The 21,293-nt window shown below is 34.1% G+C and overlaps 3 protein-coding genes across 3 annotated transcripts in view; 2 read left to right on the forward strand and 1 right to left on the reverse strand.

Annotated features, from left to right (window-relative positions):
• The window catches only part of LOC106878897 (S-adenosylmethionine decarboxylase proenzyme 1), a 47,699-nt gene extending 46,954 nt beyond the window's left edge, over window positions 1–745 (reverse strand). Inside the window, exon 1 of the mRNA XM_014928246.3 lies at window positions 551–745. Within this exon, the coding sequence (XP_014783732.1) occupies window positions 551–648 (98 nt within the window). The 5' untranslated portion in view covers window positions 649–745. The remainder of the gene's footprint in view (window positions 1–550) is intronic.
• A 4,181-nt stretch (window positions 746–4,926) lies between these two features.
• Window positions 4,927–11,309, forward strand: LOC106878901 (trafficking protein particle complex subunit 1). Its single transcript, XM_014928249.3, has 4 exons — window positions 4,927–5,094; window positions 6,886–6,956; window positions 9,701–9,839; window positions 10,831–11,309. The coding sequence occupies exons 1-4, from the start codon at window positions 4,996–4,998 to the stop codon at window positions 10,951–10,953; spliced, it is 432 nt and encodes a 143-aa protein (XP_014783735.1). The 5' UTR covers window positions 4,927–4,995; the 3' UTR covers window positions 10,954–11,309.
• Window positions 11,310–14,901: 3,592 nt separating this feature from the next.
• Window positions 14,902–21,293, forward strand: LOC106878893 (mediator of RNA polymerase II transcription subunit 28). The gene is made up of 4 exons (XM_014928237.3): window positions 14,902–15,751; window positions 17,943–18,009; window positions 18,544–18,656; window positions 20,873–21,293. The coding sequence occupies exons 1-4, from the start codon at window positions 15,683–15,685 to the stop codon at window positions 21,230–21,232; spliced, it is 609 nt and encodes a 202-aa protein (XP_014783723.1). The 5' UTR covers window positions 14,902–15,682; the 3' UTR covers window positions 21,233–21,293.

Genomic DNA, 21,293 nt, shown 5'->3' on the forward strand with positions numbered 1-21,293 from the left:
TAAATACCAGTGAAACACTGAGGTCGATGTACCCTTAACGTAGTTCTAGGGTACATAAAATTTGAGGTTTTTTTGCCTCTAGTAGAAAGGATTATTATTCAATTAGCTATTTTAACAAGGTACCCGTTTGAGTTTTAAAAAAAACAAACATATGGCGGCAATTAAACATTTATCGGTGAGATGGGTTTATTTTTTTCTTTTTAAGAAGAAAACTAATTGAAAAAAAAATAAGCCATAGATATATAAAAAAAGCGAAACTATTTAGTTTTAAAAAGAATTTTACAAAGTTTTGGGTAACGGGGAAACTGCAAGTTAATATCTTGATATTTTATCTGAGATAAACAATAAAGTATTCTTTCAATTGAAAGAAAAAAAAACTGTCAGAACTGAAATGTTGTAAAGGAATTTATGTGTAAAAGTCAATAATGAATTTGTAAATATGTTTACTAGCTTTTGCAAACATAATTAACGATCCGTTTAAACACTTTTTAAGTCAGTTCTTTAGATTAAGTTACATAATAAGCATGACATAAAAAAGAAAAAAACTTACCGAGAAATTGTTCTAAGATCCCGAGAATCACTCGAAGGTGAAAACCAGACTTCGAGTAATTTTTCAGTGCCTTCAAAAAAATGAGTTGCTGAAGCCATAATTAGTGGAATTAATGAGAAATGTGGCGAAGGAAAAGAGAGTACGTGTGGAGCATCGAGGAATTACACTTCTCTGCTGAATAAATTTCATTGATTTACATGATTGTCGGTCGCTTCCGGAATATTTTCAAAAGAATACAAATCATTTATTTTTGTTCAATTATATTTTTATATTATAATTTCTGACAAAAGAGTTGTTGGCTATAAGTTTCCAGTGAGGCCAGTCGAGGGTTCGCTGCATTTTTGATGGCGAGCGACAAGGGTGCATTTGTACAATTCGATATGGAACAAATATTTCAGAGAACTTTATTCGAGCAACACCGTTTTTTCCGTTTCTAGCCATAGTCAATATACTATGGGCTTCCACACAGTTTCCGTTTGCCAAATTCCAACCACATGGTATTGATAATCCGAGATTATGGTAGAATCACTTGTCAAAGGTGCCACACAGTAAGATCGAACTGCTTAACCATGCAAGCAGCACCAATAATAAATTAAATCAATATCGTCACAGAGTTGCCAACTTCTTTATAAGGAAATAATTTTTATCGATACAGAGAAGAGTAGCCAATTGAATCAGTTTAATTATATGTACTACCGATATTTATTTTCTCCATCACGTAAAATAATAGAAAATGTTAACCCTCCGTACTGTAAATCCTAAACTTTATTAAAATATCTAATACAGCATTCTACTATATCAGTCGTCAAAGTTTGGTGAAAGTCTTTAGATTTTCAAGAAATGAAATCCTGTGATGTTCGTGTCTTTTTCAAGGTCATTAACAGTGAAGTGGCGATCTTTCGATACGAGTCCTAAATATCGGTCTTTTCCGTAACACCCGCACGATCTTCACTACGGTGTTAGGGTTTTAGGGTTACGGTTAGGGACGGAATTCCGTAACTGAAACCGTAAAACCCAAACCCTAACCGTAAGCCTAGCCCTAACCCTAACTCTAAACCCTTCAAAATAAATCGCGCTCTCTGTATGTCTTTCGCTTTTATGAGGTCGTTTCCCTGTTTCTCTCCAACACTTTTTACGGAAAAGGCCGATATTTAGGACTCGTATCGAAACATCGCCGACCCTTTTCAAGAAATATAGTAAAAAATTTATACAATTTGAAATTGTCTTGGAATATTTTTAATGTTTGCATTTCTGCATTTAAATATTTATATTGCAAATAAAGATCAACGTCCACATATGGGAGAGTTTGTTGAGAAAAACTTCAGATGCAGACATCGTTTCAAACACCCCAAACATACTCCATGGGAAACAATGACTTCTATCTTCACCCTATCCCCTCTTCTACTGCCTGCCACCATCCTATATTATTTTAATTGCCAGAATACTCTTATTCCTTTTTTCTCAGGCCTCTGTCATCAATCTATCCCCTGGGTCATATAGATACAGGTTTCTCTCTATTTCAGTCATATTGCCTTAAATACTGATACATATCTCAGAACACTGTGCTTCTATCAATCATATTCTTCTCATTACTACAATGTGAGCTCCTTTTAATTGTGACAAGGACATGGCTACCTCTCTAGTACAATACAAATAATACACTTAGTACACTGTGTAGAGTGTGAGGTTGTAAGCACCCTCTAATTTTGTCAAGGACCTTCTAGAGTTGATGTCACAATAAAAAAAATAAAAAAAAAGAGTTCTCAGTACACTCTGTAAAGATGTTAGTTAAAAAGTAATTCCAGCTACAGAAACCAACCCGAAATGAAATATGAGCTAGAAAAGGTCCCCCAATCAAGCAACTCCTGTAAAAGGATAATGGTGGTGGTGACGATGGATGAGGTCTACATATTTTGGTATCTACTGCAGTGGCTTAAGACACTAGGCTGCAAATCTTTTAAGTTGTCACCTAACCATCCAGTATCTAACAGTCGGATTAAAAGAATGATATAGACTGTGAAAGTGGAATAGATGTACCAGAAGAATAGATTTTAGAACTCGATGACAATGACTATAAGAATCTAGGCATACTAGAACTCATCATTATTGTTTAACATCTGTCTTCCAGAGAGCTGCAACAAGCACCATTGTCTGCTTTAGCATAGTTTTAATAGCTGGATACCCTTCCTAACACCAACCACATTACAGAGTGTACTGGGTACTTTTTACATGGTGCCAACACCAGTGGGGTCGCTAAGTAACTTGCAAGACAAAGACCTTTCATCTAGGAGTGGGAGTGGTACTGAGCGAGGTGGCTTTGTGCCAGTTGAGAAGTTAAAATATAATAGAGGGATAGAGATAAGTGTCTTACTGTAGAGGAAATGTTTGGCTACCCTCGTAGTAAAAGAAAGGAGCAGTGAAAGGCAGAGTGAGAAAGAGAGAGATAGATGGTGTTAAAGATGCATCAGGATCTAACCACAGGGTACAGTGGGGGGAATACAAGTAGCACGGAGGGGATATAGAGGGAATGTTCTATAAGAGTGTAAGAGATGGGGAAGAGGTGACTGTAGCAAGTGATGGTGGGAGTGACTGGGGCAGGGGTATGGTAGATATGTGAGGACATGGAAAGTATGCAAGAAGGCATCTTTTATTGTTGTACTAACTTAATTCAAGGAGTCTGATAAATGTGATCAATATATAAGTAAGGAGGGAAAAATGAAATAGACACATTAGACAGAAAATGAGAAAAACCACGCATGGAGCACTTCATCCAAAGGGAAATGTCTGTCATCTATATAAATATAAAACAAAGGATGTCTGTGTGTATGTCTCTCTGTATAGTATGTATGCATTTCTACAATTTTCAACAAATTTTCACCAAACTTTACGCACACATTACTTATGTGCCAAGGATGGTCATGCACTATATCATTTTGCCCAGAACTTCCACGTAAAGCAAGAAACCAAGAAAAATGGTGCTTTACACAGGTTTTTCTCTAAAAACTTCTGCAGTTTTCGACCGATTCTCTCCCTTTTCTCTGTTTATTTCTCTCCTCTCTCTTTTTCTCATTCTCTAGTTCTCTTGCTTATACATATTCTCTCTCACCCTCTATAATAGTTCTTCTCTTTTAGTCTATGCCTGTTTCTTTCACATATTTACTAATTTCTGTCTACAAATTGATTTCTGTGTAAAAATCTCTGCTGTCCCAGTGTGTTTAAATTCAGTTTTGCCTCACCTGCCCAAAAATTGACTTCAGTGTATTTCAGTTTTGTCATGTGTAAATATCTTTGTCTTAATGAGATTTGTATGTTCTGCCTACAACATTACTTAACTTATTCTAAATTTTTTGCACTCTGTCTATTTAAATACACTATCGAAAAACGTTGTGTATGTAGTCGTGCATACGTGCATATGACTGCTATGCGCCACATTCGGTATTATGTGTCAAAAGTGAAAGAATAAGATCTATATTGTAATGTCATGTTACACTTTTATTCTTTTACTTTTAATTCTATGTGATAAATAAATGAATAATTTATATCTTAATGTAAACAGCATTATTCATTGGTAACTTTCCATCTTTACCACCATCACAGCGGAATGGTGTGTCAGTGTGTGCGTGTGTTGACTAACATAATAAATGGCTGGAGGTGAAACTCTTTGATAAAAAACAATTAGGTTGTAGGGTCAAGGTATATAAAAATAAACATTTACTGTTCAATTCCCAGTTCATAATTATTGCAGCAGTTGCAAGGCTGCAAGGTATCTACAATTACATGTTTACCTTCAAATTAATGGAGTCTCAATAGAGAAGGGAGAAGAGACTTTCCCAAGATCAGCAAATGCATGCTGCATCATGTCAAATGGAGTCTCAGTACAGAAAGGAGATGGGACTTTCTCAAGATCAGCAAAGGCAGGCACATACCCCGCCATCCACAATTTTCCATGACAAGTTAGGGCCTGGAATACTCTAAACGGACGCATGACATGTCACTTAGTCAAATTAGCCCATTATTTACTCCAGAAATGTTTTGTCATCAATGCTGCACTTTCCCATATCACCTGTTTCAACTATAATATATATACAAACTATGCCATTTTAATCCTGAGCAATGCCAAGTATCTCTGCTAGTTTCTATATAAAATGGAAAATTGGATGGAGAGAACTTATTAGTGTTTCTGATTGTGCAAATGAAAAAAAGATTTGTACACCACTTAGATATCAAAACTGTGAAAAGTCACGACTCATTGTGGAAGTGGCTAGAGATTTAGAGAGAGAAACTAGTTTGAAGACAGCCACTCAAGATCAAGCATATTTATTGCACTACTTCAACAAATCAGTGGTAACCCTGTTTCCCTAAGAACTTTTACTCCATCGGAACATTAGTATATGGACACCGTACGAGGGGAGATAAGTTGAACAGGTTCTCGGAATTGAGTCAAGATGCCTGTCTATAATTTGTATATCTTCGACAGATATGGAACATGTTTGTATTATTCAGAATGGAATCGCAGAAAGCACCCTGGCATGAGCAAAGAAGAGGTACTTCATATCTTGAAATAGTTTTTATTATTCAAAATAATTCTCAGATATAGGTGCAGCAGTGAATTCCATTTTCTTGTAACACACCAAATGTTTTAGTTCCCAAAATGATCGCTTCTTTGTTGTTTATGATTTAATTTATAAAAAGTTAATTCTAATACAGTTCCCATATTTTCGCGGTTAACCGTCGTAAAAAAACGAAAGCGTATCGCATAATACTTTCATTGTTGATTAATTCGGGTTGTGACATTTATAGTTCGATACCTATCATGCATTATCACAGTTTTTAAATCTATAATCTTCGTTTTTGCTTCTTTCCTTGTTCCTCTTATTCCATTTTTATTTTTAGATATTGAATAAACAGATATATTATACACCAACATTATTTATATGTTACATATGATTGAGTTTGTGTAAGTTAAAATACAATCAAATATATTCAGGAATGTATCCATCTATAAAATCTCTTGCAATACAATTTTTGGGTGGATCTCAAGAATCGACATTCAATATTTTTTGTGTTGAATTTTTACGTTTTGTAAAACTTTCATTATACTATACTCCTGTTCGTTAATACTTTCATATTTAATGGATCTTTCTGATTTGGCAAAGATCCTTAATAAATCAGAAAGATCCTATTTAATAATTTAGCTTCCCTGTAAACATAAACTCTTTATCTTTTTTCTTATTAGTTTGATTGGAGGCTTTATTTTTACTACGCCCTTAAAAACGATGGGAGAAGCCTTTTCGGTTAAAAAAAAAAGAAAAGAAAAACGTTTGTAAATATTTTCAGACGCAAAAGGTGGGTGATTTAAGGGAGATTTAGCTGTTGTTTCTAACACTTCCTACGACCACATGGTACCTTTCTCGTTTCTTTGTCACCCTGACATGTATTGATTTTTTTCAATATTTTTCTCCCTATAAACATTTTATGGAATTATGATGCAGAAGTAACACGGCTTTTCGTCTAAAAATATTTTCTTTTTTTTACTTTTTTTTTTCTATTGAAAAGACTTCTCCCATCGTTTTTAAGTGTGTAGTGCCAAAAAAAAAAAAAAAAAAAGGCTCAAATCAGTCTAGATGAGGAGTGTAGGGGGAGAGTGAGATATAAAAAAGAAAAATAATTTTCAAACATTTTTCTCTCAAAAATCTTGCCCCCATCATTTCAAAGGCCATGGTGAAAAAGAAATTGGAAAAGTCCCCATCAAAACAGAAAATCCAACTTATGTAGGTGTCCTGATCTGAAACTGTCCAAAAACTTAATTGGTCTCTTGAGAAATATAAATTCTAGCAGGCATGTGTGTTCAGAATGGTAATTTCTATCAACATAATATACTCCTGCGCCTATGAATTTTTTAAAACTATTTGATTGTCTTTCAATCATTCCACCTCACCTACTATCCTCTTTTGCTGCACCTATGAGGCACGCTGTGCCATTTGGGAACCACTGGTATAGACTAACATCTCTTGACTGTCAACTTCTGATGGGCCTTTGTGCCTGAAATATATAAATGTCATTGAACCCTTTTGTATTGTAAGAAGCTCTCCATCTTTCCTATTTTGTTATTTTATTTAAATAAAAATCATAACATTCATGCTAACATGAAAAGAATAAGATTTCTTTAAAAAAAATAAATAATGGAAAATATGAAAAATACACTGAATATAGAACAGAAAACATCCTAAAAGTGGCAGGTGTTGTATGTGTTGGTTAGCTATTTGGATATATGAATTGCTGAGAGTAATCTTTATCAATTTTACATTTAACATCCTAAAATAATTCTTTTGCAGGAATACAAACTTATGTTTGGCATGATGTTTTCCATAAAATCTTTCATTCACAGGATATCACCATCAGACATGTATCCTTTCAAAATATTCCATGCAACAATTTGAATTTTGCATTACATCTCTTTTTTTAAAAGCTATGTATGTTAAATGATAAAAATGAACAATGGCAAAGATAGTTGTAAGGATTTAAATGCTCCATTACTGTCAATAGCTACATAATGAAGCTGCTAAATTAAGAGTTGAAACTCTAATATAGATTGGAAATTGCATTTTTAAGGCAAGGAGATTAATTTGCTTCAGTCAAATGATCGGTAATAGGACAGAACAATATGCATATTATCAAACACCTCAGCTCCTACAATTTAAACACTCATTCATCCTGGATGTGAAACTGTTTTATGACAATAAAAAGAATTTTATTGTTTGGTTGATTATGGTTGTTCTGTTACTAAAAAAATTCAAACAAGTTTTTTTTTTTTTGACAGTTATTGTATCCCAAGTCATGCAAATGTTTTGTGGTCTCAGTAAATAAAATGACAAATGTGTTACAGTAAAGAATGGGGAGGGAAGATGTACTGAAAGAGCTATTCTACTTCATGGGTAGAATGGCTCTTTCTTCCTTAATCTTATGGATAGCCATCTCTACCCCAATCAGATTGGTTAAGGAAGTGGTTTGGAGGCCCAAGACATTAGAATTTTCATTGTTGTAGCTTTGAAAAGAAACATATCAGTGGTCATTACTTTGTCATCTTGTGATCCTTGGGTCTGATGACAATTGCCCAGAATGGAAACTTGTGCCTTAGAAAAAGAAGACTGATACCATCTGGTCTTTTGCCATCCTCTCATGTCTAACCCCACCAGCTCTAGTTATGATAGAAAATGGCAGCATCCAAATCTTATTTTTCTATCTTTGGAGGCAATATGCTGAGTTAGCATGACAATGGGTGGAATATAAAAATATCCATTGTAGAGCTGCAACCTTAAGTGAAATGCTGATTTGGGGACAGTCATTATTCAACTGGTAATATTTGATCTGAAGGGTGTGCTGCTGGAAACTTGCCAGTTGACGTTGGTCGAGTGAATGCGTAAGGTTCATCATCATCATCATGATCGTGTCCAAGATATTGTAGCATTTAATGTCATCCCATTGATGTTCAACTGATGAACCATCTGCAAGATTACAGTTTTAGCTTTGTACAAGGTGGTACCAAAAGATTCCCAAACTAGTTCTGTAGTCATGGGCAGGAAGCTGGAACAAAGAGCCAACATGAAATTTTGTGTCAAACCTGGGAAGTCTGCTACAGATACATCGAGCAAGCTTACAGCAACAAGGCACAGGCTCTTCAAAAGCTGAAGAACGTCCCTGGAAGATGATGAGCGATATGGATGACCTTTAGGAACTTTTGCTCCTAACAAAGAAAGCTGAAACATAGAAGGCAGACATTCTCCAAATACAAGAATAAAACAAATGTTAAGAATTTGCGAATAAGGCCGTAAGTCGTTTTAATCTTGGTACTGCATGCAAATTACAGTATTTGTATAGAAAGAGATAAAGGTGTTTCTGTGTGTTCGTATTCATATACAAGAGGTGGTTATGTTTGACTGTTACGTCACTTGGAATCGCTTTGGTTGCGCTGTCCAAAAGCTATAGATTTAATTCTCCCACAATGCAACACCACATGTGCCATTCAGCGGCCAATGGATGAGACAACTGGTTTCAAGGGAGGTAACTGTCTACAGACCTGCCACGAATGTCACCCCCAGAAATGTGGGGAAAATTCATCAGCTTGTGCATGAGGATCATCGGAGAACAACCAACAACATTACTGGTGTTGTTGGTTTATTGTGCGGGTCCATGCAGGCAATGCTAGCATCTGGATTCTTCACAACAACAATGTGCCCTGTCACCGAGCTCTCCACACTTGTGAGTTTTCTGCCCAAAACAACATGGTATTGCTTCCACATCCACTGTATTCGCCAGATTTAACACCTGTAAACGTCCATCTCTTCCCTAAGATGAAAATGCAGCTCAGAGGTTGCTGTTTTAACACCATTGTCCAGATCAAGAGCAAATCACAGAAGATCCTTGACTCTCTTCTGGAAAATTACTTCCAGGCTGGATTCCAAAAGTGGCAAGAATGCTGGCACCGGTGCATTGCTGCACAAGGTGTCTATTTCGAAGGAGATGCTGTTAAAACTCAGGTAAATAAGTTAGTTTTTATTAAACATAACTAGTCCAGGAACTCTTTGATACCACCATATACCAAATTATGGGAAAGTCTTCAGTGTTGTGAAGAACATCAGTGATCAGGGTATGAAGATGATAAAAGGAATTGTGATTTCATTTCAAGTTGAACTGATTCATTTAAATACTGTTTAGTTGCAATGTAGTTTTTGATGAGCTATATCCATATTACAGGTCTCTGAAATTGATGTAGCTTATGGAACCTTTACAATCACCCCATAGGTTTTGATTGTGACATGAGATATTCTCTAGTTTTGTTTAGTGCTGTTGTTAGATTTTGTGAAGTCAGGATTCTAATTTGTGGATATGTTGATTGATATTATCTGAAGAATCCTGGATGCTAGTAATATGTGATGTAAACAACTAACGAGGGAGCTTCTATGTAATAATTGAGCTGATTCTCCAGCCTAGTACTGAGATGTTTCTCAGGTAAAAAAAAAAATACTTCCCTTATTGGAGAGAGAGAATTTCCTTATTAGGATACTATGATGCTTTTTTTTTTCAGTTTTAGAATAGGAAACAGAACATTTTTTCCTTTTAATATTTATTTTCCTTAACATGCAAACTTAGGAAAGACGGCTTTCTCAATTTTAAGACCAATGTTTACAAACTTCATTTCTATGAGACACCTAGTGGCATCAAAGTGATTATGTTGACTGATTTGAATGTTGGAAACATTCGGGACATTCTGCATCAAATCTATAGTTCAGTAAGTAAAGACTCATTCCTTTAAGTTTTATTTTTAATTTACATTTCTTAGAATTTGTTGAGAGACAATAAATTTCATGTTCATGTACAATGAAAAACATAAACAAGAATATAATATAGCTTCTTTATTCTTTTTTAATTGTATATACAGTAATCGGGAAAATGATTTAGTGTGTGTACTTTGAGAGAATCATAGCTGATTAAATCACTCGAAAGACAGCTCACCAGTTAAGAAATTTACAGTTCAATCCTGTAGTAAAGACATCTTTTTGAATGCATATTATCAAAAAATATTTCTATGCACTCTCAAAGAATTGAAGGGTTATAACCCTTAGAGAGAGACCATGTAGGTTTATTAGTCTGTCAACTAAATGATCACAATTTTAACGAAGTTAAGTCTCGTCAGTTTTGCTACAATTTGAGCTATATATTTGTTCTCAGTTAGATGGTTTATATCTGGAATAAATCCTGGACTGAAGTACATTTTATGTAGAACAATAGTGAATCGGGGGGTAGTTTGAACTCCACTCTAAAGCTCTTCTCATATTCTTTTTCAGGGTTAAAACCCAAAATTATTTTGAGCAAGGCTAGAGATAAAAACTTTCTTATATAAGAGTAGACCCAGATAGTCCTTATTTCTTGTCTAAACCTTTGTTACCCTTGCATAACAGGGTTCCTGTATCCTACACTATAATTATGAACCTGTTAATGTCTAGAGACCCTGCTATGAATTAAAAATTGATTCCATCTGTCATGGTAATCGTTATTTCTACAGAGGAACTTGCTTCATTACAAATTTTGATACAATAAAACGGTAAAAATTTAGCTTGGTGCCCCAGCATGGCCACAACTCACAGGCTCAAACAGGTAAAAGAGAAATGTCACTTACTTGGACTAGCCTAGGTCTTTGTGATACCTGTATTAATGAAATGAAGCATGTTGCAAATGTCTCATCATTTCTCTTATTGTAGATGTTTTTTGTATTTTCACAGCTCTATGTTGAATATGTTGTTAAGAATCCATTGTGTCTACTTAACAAGCCAATAACCAGTGAACTGTTCAAAACCAAAGTGGATGAATTTGTGCAAGGACTAAGTATATATGCTAAGGTTTAAATATATATTTATAAAATTTAATGAAATCTATGCAATGATATGTGTTGCCAAATGTTGTAAAAATTAAAGTAGTTGTATACTATTAAAGATATTTCATTAAATATATACAATAGTATTTTGGTATTCTGTATATATGTTCTTTCTTTTTCTTTTTGTGAGTACTAAGTAGAATGTTTCTTTTGGAAATTAAAAAAAAAAAAGAAAATTATACTACTTTAACAACTTCTTGGTTATTTATAATTCAACCACCACATTTGTTTAACATTGTATTTTTACGATAATACATATACCCTTTACTATATAATACATTTTACCAGAAACAAATGATTAAAATAAAGATAAATTATTGAAAACAACTGTTTTTTTGTGTTGTTGATTTGTGTGACAGTTTTATCATTTTAATTAGATGTATTTCAAATTTATTCAAAATAAGCTGTAGAATCAAAACCAAAAAGAGAGCACAAATGGTTGAGTTGAAAGAGTGTCAGACAACCAGCTGAGAATAAATGGTCTGTATCCTGTCATCAACAAATGTATTGTAGTTATGGCCAATGCATTTGACTCTCAAACATTAAATTTATATGGCATTGAATAGAAACCAGTACTAATTTACTAATATAAGCAAACATTGAATTGTAAAATTGCTGAATATTTTGTCAGCTTTTTCATCCATTTAATTCACTAGATATCAGCATTAGAGATCATTAAAATTTACACTCCGAGAGTGTAATGGATGCTTTTACATGCCACTGGCACAGGTGCCAGTAGTGTGACACCAGTATCTGACACAACTGCAATTTCACTTGACTTGATGGATCTTCTCAAGCATAGCATATTGCTAAAGGTCTCAGTCATTTGTCATTGCCTCCATGAGGCCTATTGCTTGAAGGGTGAATTTTATGTGCCACCGGCATGGGTACCAGTTACGTGACACCAGCTTCAGCCATGACTACAATTTCACTTAGCTTCATGAGTCTTCTCAAGCACAGCATATCACCAAAGTCTTGGTCACTAGTCACTTCCTCCATGAGGCCCAACATTTGAAGATCATGCTGCACCACCTCATCGTATGTCTTCCTGGGTCAACCTCTACCACAGGTTCCCTCCACAGTTAGAGATCAGCACTTCTTTACATAGCTGTCTTCATCCATATGCATCACATGACCATACCAGTGCAGTCATCTCTCTTGCACACCACATCTGATGCCTCTTATGCCTGGTTTTTCTCTTGTACATGCACACTATAAATAGATTTTCAACAAATAAAATCAGTCTGGATTCAAAATATCCAGGCATAAAGAAAAAAAAGAGTTGTTGAATTCTTACTATACTAAAATTTTATATTAATGTCATCAGACGAAATGAAAGCATTTATTGGATTCAGATTATGAATGGAATATTTGATTTTTTTAACCAAACTATAGTGACTACAGGCTCTATAGGGAAAAGACTTTGTGATATTCACAACTGGTTTTCATCAAGTATGATACACGATACGTTTTGCTACCTGGAAATTTCAACACTTTATCAACGAACAAAACTGAACCATTGATAAGGCAGATAAAATATGCAAAGTTCACCCAATGTTTCAGTTTTGCTGAAGGAATGATTTCTTCAAAAATTGCTTAACATTCAAGTAATATTTGAAAGACAGATCAATGAAATGGCAAATATTACATTCTATATGAAGGAGATAAAGTAATATATTATCAATGTTGAAATAAACAATGAAAACAGAAATAGTAAAAAAATTGGATGTCACGTCAGCTTGATAGTAAGGCACATGGCTTCATAATGAAGAGGTACTAGAATTTTGTGACTCTGTCAAACCTTCTCTTGAATGTACTACACAGTGGTGCAATGGAATTAGTCATAACAAACTGAAAACATTATTCAAAGGATCTATAAGTGGAAAAAGAAAAGAAAAAACTAGCAAAACTTGGAGATTTTTCTTTTCTGTGCCAAAATAGTTTAACATATCTATTATGGGAAGACAGGAACCCATTTTTATTTCATATCAAATCATTGTCCTGATGATAAAGTCACAACAACTAAGTGAAACAAAGATGAATCTTATCAGAATCACAGTTCCACGGTTTATCCATGCTTATAAGGAATTCATCAGAGGTTATAACAAAAATGAACTGATAATGTAGCTCCACAAAAACAGAAAACCCAAATTTATCAAATTATTTTATGCAGGCTGGTTACAATTTACACACCTTGCTAAATGCCCATCATCAAATAAGCAATATTTTATTAGATTCATCCAAGAAATTTATCACTCATCAGTGATTACCAAACATCAGCATAGTTCTGTGTAAAGAGCCATATAAACATACCACACTTCACTTTTTTAGTGTCCCTGACATATCTGTAAACAGTGTGTTTTGTCTGTGGTGACAAACAGCTTAGATACAAGAAGCAAAATTCTAATGAACTATAAACATTGTTTACAAACTAATCAAAACCACACTTTGTTCTTTGTGCAAGAAATATGTCAATATAAATAAGGATCCACATTCTGAGAAAAATGGCACACCTGGGTGAATATAGGTATTTGTTAGACAGGTAATTGTAGGTAATATTCTCCATTTTTAGCTTTTTTTGTTCAGTACTTTTGAATCAGTCATTTTCTGTGACTGGAGATCAAGTAGACATTTGTCATCTCCTTTCACTGATAGTGTTTATAAGGCTGGAGTAACAAAGTGTAAAGATGATATATAACATGTAGTATTAACTTATATTGCAAGATTAAACCCTGATTAGCTCAACTTCGGCTTTTTACAAGTTGATTCAATTGGTTATAACCCTTCTTTTGAAATGAGTGGCGTTATATTAAGGTAAATTGTGATCAATATAATCATCATTTAATGTCTATGTTCCATGTTGGCATGGGTTAGATATTTCAGCAGGATTTAATGAACCACAGGTTTCATGGAATCAGCACTAGGGAGATTACCAAGTAACTAACAATAGACAAAAAAACCCCAAAAAACCAACATTCCCTTAATTGAATGGGATTGTACTAGAGAGGGAGGTAGCTTTATGCTATGTGTTAAGAAGTTAAGGTATGACAGAGGGGCAGGAAAATGTAGGAAATACATGGCTACACTACATTATCTAAGGGGAGAGTGAATTTATACTGCCGGATGCCTTTCTGATAGCTGCTCTCTCGTTTGCACAGCTACTAGACGGGTTCCTCAAAAGCTCTTTGTGAACTTTTATAGAAGACGTCTTCCAAAACCTCTTTCCCAGTAGAAAAATGGCTCACACTACCAAGTATGACTCCCTAACTGAGCCAGTAATATAAATGGAGGCTAGTAGTAAATATGTCTCTTTATGACATCTTGAGTCCGTTAATAAAAATACTTTACTGATTGACCAAGTAGAAAACACTGAAAGTTTAAATAACATCACTAAAAAATTGAAAATTGTAATATGGGGGTTGTTTAAAAAATTAAAATTATTTATTTATTTATTTTTGTTTTGAAAAATCGAAATTGTTCAAGTTCTTAAATTATAAATAAAACCTTGTGCGATCTTTGGTTTTTAAAGACCAAAAATGAAACCGAAACAATTGGAGATAATACTAAAATAAACTTGGTTTCAACGGAACGAATATGTGAATGCATATTATTAACCCATTAGTATTTTATCTTTATTAAAAGAGTTCACTTTTTCAATAGGAACACTTTTGTTTCAACTTTAATGATAAAGTTATTAAAGGAGATATTACTAGAAAAATAAAACAACCACCAAACAATAATAATAAAAATGGAAACATTCCGAAGAAGCTATAAAAATAAATTTGAAAAAGGTTTAATCGAAAAGCAAATTAAAGTAATATATTTCCGTTCAATAACTGACTCTAAGCATTACGTATTCGTTTTGCTTACCCAATATAGCCAAGTCTATTTTTGTATTTTCTCGGATTGTTTAGGTTTCATTTTCAGATATATGTACCTATGACCAAAAACATCCACATATGCAAATCTTGTCCGGCCGGTTCTAAGGCGTGCTTCGATCAGAACTTCACCAAAGTAGTTTATAATATGTAACAGCAAATCTATGAAATAAACAGTTTCCTCATATATTGTTCACGAATAACAATCCTAATATTGAACAATAAATAGAATTTAAAAAGAATATAAAAAATAATTTTTAACTGCAGCCCCAAATATTCTTTATGACAAAGAAACTGGTCGCAACTAGACATCTAGAAGATTCTTCCACGACCATAAAACATGGGTAATATTTAAGTATTTAACTAGGAATAACTTTTTTCAAGACATAAGTTTTTAAGATAGAAAGATATACGAGTCAGTAATATTTTTAAATATTTTAAAAGTATATGTATGATGAAAAAAAAAAGACTATTAAGAGATTTAAAAGTATTTAATTTAAAAAATGTCAAGCATAAGATGTAAAAGTGTCAATAGAATTATGGACTCCTTATATTTAAAACCATTGCAATCTCACCGCTATAGGAAACAATATTTCGTTTTCGTTTCGGTATTTCAAGAAACCCATCATATTTTACATATGCCCAATTTTTGCTATTGACACCGTTTATTTATTGGCAGCGATTTCTTTATATTTCAGTGATCAGCTTTGTCTTTTGTAATTATGATCGATCGTTGTTCAGTTCGCATATTGTAATTAAATTATATACTCAAAGACCAGAACTTTGTAGTCTCGTGCAAGCTAAAGACTTCCGAGAATAATAATGGCGATGCCATCGACTGAAAGAAGCAATGAACACAATTTAATTGATGAACTTGAGACGGCTTTTCAAGTAAGTTCTTCGATTTTGTTTCGTGGAAATCTCAATTGTTTTATTTATTGGTAAATTTTAAAATAACCTCTGTTTATATATAAATAGGATATAAAGTCAATGAAAAGGCATTTACATAAAACATTTCGTCTGTTATATAAAACTGATTTTTCAATAAAGGTGTTTAATGTAATTTTGACCGAGGTACGCTGTTTACACACACACACACACACACACACACAAGCACACATGCATTTGTATGTGTGTGTGTGTATGTTTATGTCAAGTTATATTAAAAACTGTTTACCATTAAACTGAAGAATTACTCAATAATTTTTGAAGCGGACATATTTACTATACTGTAACGAGAAGGGTGGTGATAGTGGCTCCAAAGTTTCGTCTTTCTTTCTCTCTCTCTCCCTCTCTGTCTGTCCCTCTATCTGTCTATCTATCTATCTAGATAGATAGATAGATATGAGACGGGGGTTAAAACCAGGTATTTTTGCTGCATTTTTGACTGAGACTATTTTTTTTACAAATGTTTACTACCTTACAAAAAACTATATCAACTAAGCAAACGTCCTTCCCTAAATGCATTAAAAGGTTTATAACATAATCTAATTACTATTTCAGAAAATTATCGCCGTTCTCTTTGAGTATATAAAAGACAAATGGTCATGCTACACCTTTTCTACAGATGGGGCTGAGCCATCTACCTGAAGGGATTTGTGATTTGTCTGCTTTCTTTCTAAGACTTTGAATTTTTGCTAAGTTAACTGTAAGGCCCTTCAATTCTAGACCTTGTTTCCACACCTGAAACTTCTTCCCTAGCTCAGGTTGTGATTCAGCTATAAGAGCAAGGTCCTCAGCATAGAGGAGCTCCCAGGAATAGCATGACTTAAATCCTTCTGTTATTGCCTGGAGGACTATTCGTTGGTGAATCCCTACTTGTACCCTGAATTCTTCACTATACTTATTGCCAACCCTTACCTTACTGACAGTGTTCCTGTACATAGCTTGTACAGCTCTCATCAACCACTTGTCTATCCCTAGTTTCTGCATTGACCACCACAAGGGATCGAGTTACTATGTTAAAGGCTTCCTCTATGTCAACAAAAGCCAAGTACAGAGGTTTATCTTTGGCTAAATATTTCTCCTGCAGCTGTCTTATCAGAAATATAGTATTGGTGGTGCTTCTCCCTGGCACAAAACCCAAACTCCATCTCATCTAAACTAACTCTCTCCCTAATTAGTTAGGCTATGACCCCTTTCTATGACTTTCATCGCCTGATGCAACAATTTGATATCTGTGTAATTATTTCTATCTAAGGCGTCACCATTATATTTATAGCAGTTGACTATGGTATGACTCCTTCATATAACACCTGGTTAACTATATGGGTGACTAGGCCATAGCCTACACTATCAGATATTTTAAGCGTCTCAGCAGTGATTCCTATTGGGCTGGGGGGCTTTCCCTGTCTTTGTATCCTTAAATAACATTGCAATCCTTTCTCACACACTGTCTTGCAATTGGAAACACTTCAAGTCTCTGGTCCTCATGGCGCAGAACATTGGCAATCCTCTTCTTTTCTGCTTCCCCTCTGGCTAACTATACCTTTCTCCTAGCTTCCCTTTTGGCTACCACCACACTTCCAGTCCTGTTTCTCTTCTCTAATGGCCCTGTCAACTACATTGTTCCACCACCATGTCACCTTGGGTTAAGAAGGGACTTTGCACCAGCCACAGATCTGGTCAGTAGGCCTCAACAGGTTGTCCTCCATGTTATATGACGCTATATCCTCTTCTTTTTGTCAAAAGCTTCAAGTAACACATCTCTAAATCTCTGTCCATCCAGAGGATAACCTCAGTTACACTCGGGTTAAATTTGAAAAATTTCTTGAAAAAAGAGGACCTACCACCTTACTATGTTTTGGACTCTCTCAAAGAGTGTATGGTTTGTGACATGTTCACATGGCACAAAAGAAAGAAGCATTCTTCACCACCACAGCTTCAAAGTTGGTGACAACAGGCTAACAAGTATAGATGTAAATGTGCTGTCATTTTGGGCTGTTTTATATCCTTGATGCGTACCAAGTTAGATTGTACTATCAGTTTTACCATTCAAAACTTTATTATTATGAATGAATTGGATCAAAATAGATTTGTAACAGTGTTCTAAATATATATTGACATTGTATCCTTATTTCAGAATTGTCTGTCTTTATTAACTTCCCAAGAGTATTTCAATGTAACAGACTCTGAAGAAACTAAAGCAGGTAAGCCTTTCTTTATTATTTTGTTGAAGATATTGAGAGAGAGTTCTGATCTTTAAATGCCTTACAGTATGAGCTTCATCTCTTTCTTTGTTGTGAATTCAAATTCTACTTGGTTTGATTAAATAAGTGCAGTATATTGGGCTGGAAGCAATCATATGTTTGCTCTCCTTTAAAAATTTGGCTTTCTTTGAAGTCATTAATGTTGTGTTGTATGTAGTGGCTGATATAATGTGAGAGTAATTATTGAATCTCAGCCAAGTTTTGTGAAAGTGCTGATAATTTTTGACTTCCCCTAGTATATGATGAATTTTTATTTCAAAGTTTCCATTTACAAAATTTTATGCACAGTGAGATTGAACCCAGAATCACATGGTTGTAAAGCAAAGTTCTTAACCATACAAATCATGACTGAGTATCTGTTTAAGGTATCTGGATGAAATTGTTTTAGGAAATTTGTTTTAAATTCCTATTTTGAAATAGTTTTGAAGATAAACTGGTATATATTTTTTCTAAATGTCTTGAAATATTTTCTAGGTATTGAACATGCACTTCAAAGATTCTTAGAAGTTGGGCGGCAAATGGAAGCATTTTTTCTTCGGAAGAGAATGATTCTTTCAATACAAAAACCTGAGCAAGTTATAAAAGAGGTAAAAGAACATGTGTAATAGAAAGAAAAATTCAAAACAAAAAATCTTTTTCATACCATCAATTACTTTTTTGCAACAAAATATCTTATGATCATTTTATAGATAAGATCTCAGATGGTGTTTTTTAAAATTTTTTGATAGTTATTTCAGTTATACAGCTAATTACTTTAGAAGAACCCAAACAGCCTTAAATCTCATTTCCATCTTGCATAAAATTCAAATACAAAAGGAAATCACATTGACATAATATTCCAAAATTACTACACAGTAAACTTAGAAGCAGATCTCTTTAAAAGAATATAACCACTTCCATTGCTAATTGCATATGGGCATTTCTTGGTATTGCTTAATAGTCAATATAGTTTCTTGTGTGCATTATTTGCATAAATTTTAATTCCTTTCTTAAAAAAACTGTCATTTTGGTAAAACTTTGATTTTTAGTATTTTTATTTTGAAATCTGGTGATTAAATTATTATATATATAGGAGAAAGCAAGAGAGAGAATAAAGGGATAAATTATGTTGGTGGATACTGTATTACCTCACAAATTGGTATAGATGCCAGCTATACACATACTTGTGAGCTTCGCTTTCCTCTTGGTTATCAGTTGTGTGTGTGTGTGTAAGAGAATGTTACAATATTGTAAAAAGAGAGATTTTATAATTTAATTGATTCTGCAAATGATTTCAGTGGCAAAATCACAAAAACAACCTCTAACAAGAACTGTAGAATTTTTGCTTATGCAGATCAGGCTGAAACCTGGTACAGCTCTGGTCAAATTGTCCATCCCATGCCACCAGGGAAAACAAATGTTAAATGGTAATGATCCTAAAAGTGTAATGCTTTAATGAATGGTTGAATGGTATTTTTTAATGAACTGTGAAATTGACCTATGTATAAAAATCATATAAGTTCAGTGCTGTGTAGGTAAAGATTTCAAGAACAAAAATCAATAAAAACAAACAAGAGTACAAAGTAATTCATTTTCCCCCTTAAGTAAATCAGTTCAATGTTTTATACAGTGATCATTCAGCAAAAAAAAAAAAAAAAAAGCAAATGTTTTAGAGAATGCTTTTACAGTGGCTGCTGCTGCATGTTGAAAACTGACCAAAAGATGTTTCTCAATAGAAGAGTGATTTTAGTAAGGCAAGTAATTGGCAAGACTTAATGTTTGTGATTTTTTGAGAACATGTGTGAATATGTGGAGTAGGCTGTTTGTGCATGATGTCTGTATCTCTGTGTGTTGTTGTATAGTTGCTATGAATAGAACATAATGGCATGTTTGAAGAGATAGGGAAGGCATGTATGTGGGAGGCATATTAATTAAGGAAAGGGGGATGGTTTTAATTCTGATTAGGTGAGCTGTTTGTAGATGGAAGGTAAGTTGTTCCTTGAGCAAACAAAAGAGGGTTGATCCATGGTGTAAAATGAGAGCACTAACAGAGCTGCAGGCAGCTCTGAGTAGAATTGAAATAAGCTACAGATCAAAGTGATCCAGTGTTGTAATGTCAGGCCTTTATAAGATGCTTTCTAAAATGGCCTCTCTATCCTCAACCTCTGTAACATTGACTCTGATTTCAAAACCTAATCACACCAAATGATCTACTTAATATAATTTGATTATCCCCAGCCAGATGTTGATGTTGCCTTCAAAATTAACTGCAATTCTGCATCAGGAAAGAGTGTACCGGATGTCTTTTATATGTCACTGGTACAGGCACTCTACATATCAACAGCACCAATTTTTTTATGTAAGAATCTTTTAATGTTCCAGGCACCTAATTAATAATGATGAGATTAGTTGTTTTAGAAAATTCCTCCAAATTAGTGGTTATTTTCGAAATTAATTAAAAGTCAGAGACATTGCATTTCATTAGAAATATATTCAATGGCATATAGTGCTAAGTTCAAATCCTCCTGGCAAAGTTTTTGAGAAGCTGGTACTCTGTTGAAAGAAAGAGATGTCTTAACTGCTTAATGCTTTCAAAACTACAACCAGCTCTGGTACATCATGATGTCTGGCAATGAAAGCAAATAAAACTAAAAGAAGATATGAAAACCCCATACTGTAAAGCATGAATAAAGGCTCTAATTAGAGAGCAGTGGGTTGTAGATTTTAAAATAGTGTAAACTTTCTAAAATATTTGCTTTAAAAAAATTACTCATTAATCTGAAGAGTTATTTATTCAACTTCAATAACTTTAACTCTATTTTAGGAATTCACAGACTTGGAACAAGAATTGCTCCGCAAAGAATCTTTGCTGCAGAAACATCAACACCGTTTGCAACAGTGGCAGAGTCTATTGTGTAATCTACAGTCTGCTCAACAACAAACAAGTATACCTCAGCCTACTTCTAAACTTTCTCAACAACCGCAGTCAGCAAGTAACTCAATGCCATTGCATACAATGCAGTCAAATATGGCTAATTATTCCCAACATCCACCACCATCAAATCCGACTGGAATGCAGCCTGCTTCTCAATCTCTTGTCATGCCTCCTCCTCAACAACCAGGTTATCAACAAACTCCACTTGCTTTTCTTGAACAGACAATGTCTAACATTGGGATGCCATAGTAATTAAAGTTTTCTCCAGTATTTTTCTTATTTTAATCAATAAATTGCACATAGATAAATA

Source organism: Octopus bimaculoides, chromosome 8, assembly GCF_046866305.1.
Source record: "Octopus bimaculoides isolate indiv1 chromosome 8, ASM4686630v1, whole genome shotgun sequence".
NCBI lineage: Eukaryota > Metazoa > Mollusca > Cephalopoda > Octopoda > Octopodidae > Octopus > Octopus bimaculoides.

What these genes read in the sequence shown, in the direction of transcription:
- LOC106878893 (XM_014928237.3), top strand. Translation starts at nt 15,683, where the DNA reads ATGGCGATGCCATCGACTGAAAGAAGCAATGAACACAATTTAATTGAT. An exon ending in AACTTGAGACGGCTTTTCAA is followed by an intron (nt 15,752 to 17,942) that starts GTAAGTTCTTCG and finishes TCCTTATTTCAG; the next exon opens with AATTGTCTGTCTTTATTAAC. An exon ending in CTGAGCAAGTTATAAAAGAG is followed by an intron (nt 18,657 to 20,872) that starts GTAAAAGAACAT and finishes ACTCTATTTTAG; the next exon opens with GAATTCACAGACTTGGAACA.
- LOC106878901 (XM_014928249.3), top strand. Translation starts at nt 4,996, where the DNA reads ATGCCTGTCTATAATTTGTATATCTTCGACAGATATGGAACATGTTTG. An exon ending in CTGGCATGAGCAAAGAAGAG is followed by an intron (nt 5,095 to 6,885) that starts GTACTTCATATC and finishes ATTCTTTTGCAG; the next exon opens with GAATACAAACTTATGTTTGG. An exon ending in TGCATCAAATCTATAGTTCA is followed by an intron (nt 9,840 to 10,830) that starts GTAAGTAAAGAC and finishes GTATTTTCACAG; the next exon opens with CTCTATGTTGAATATGTTGT.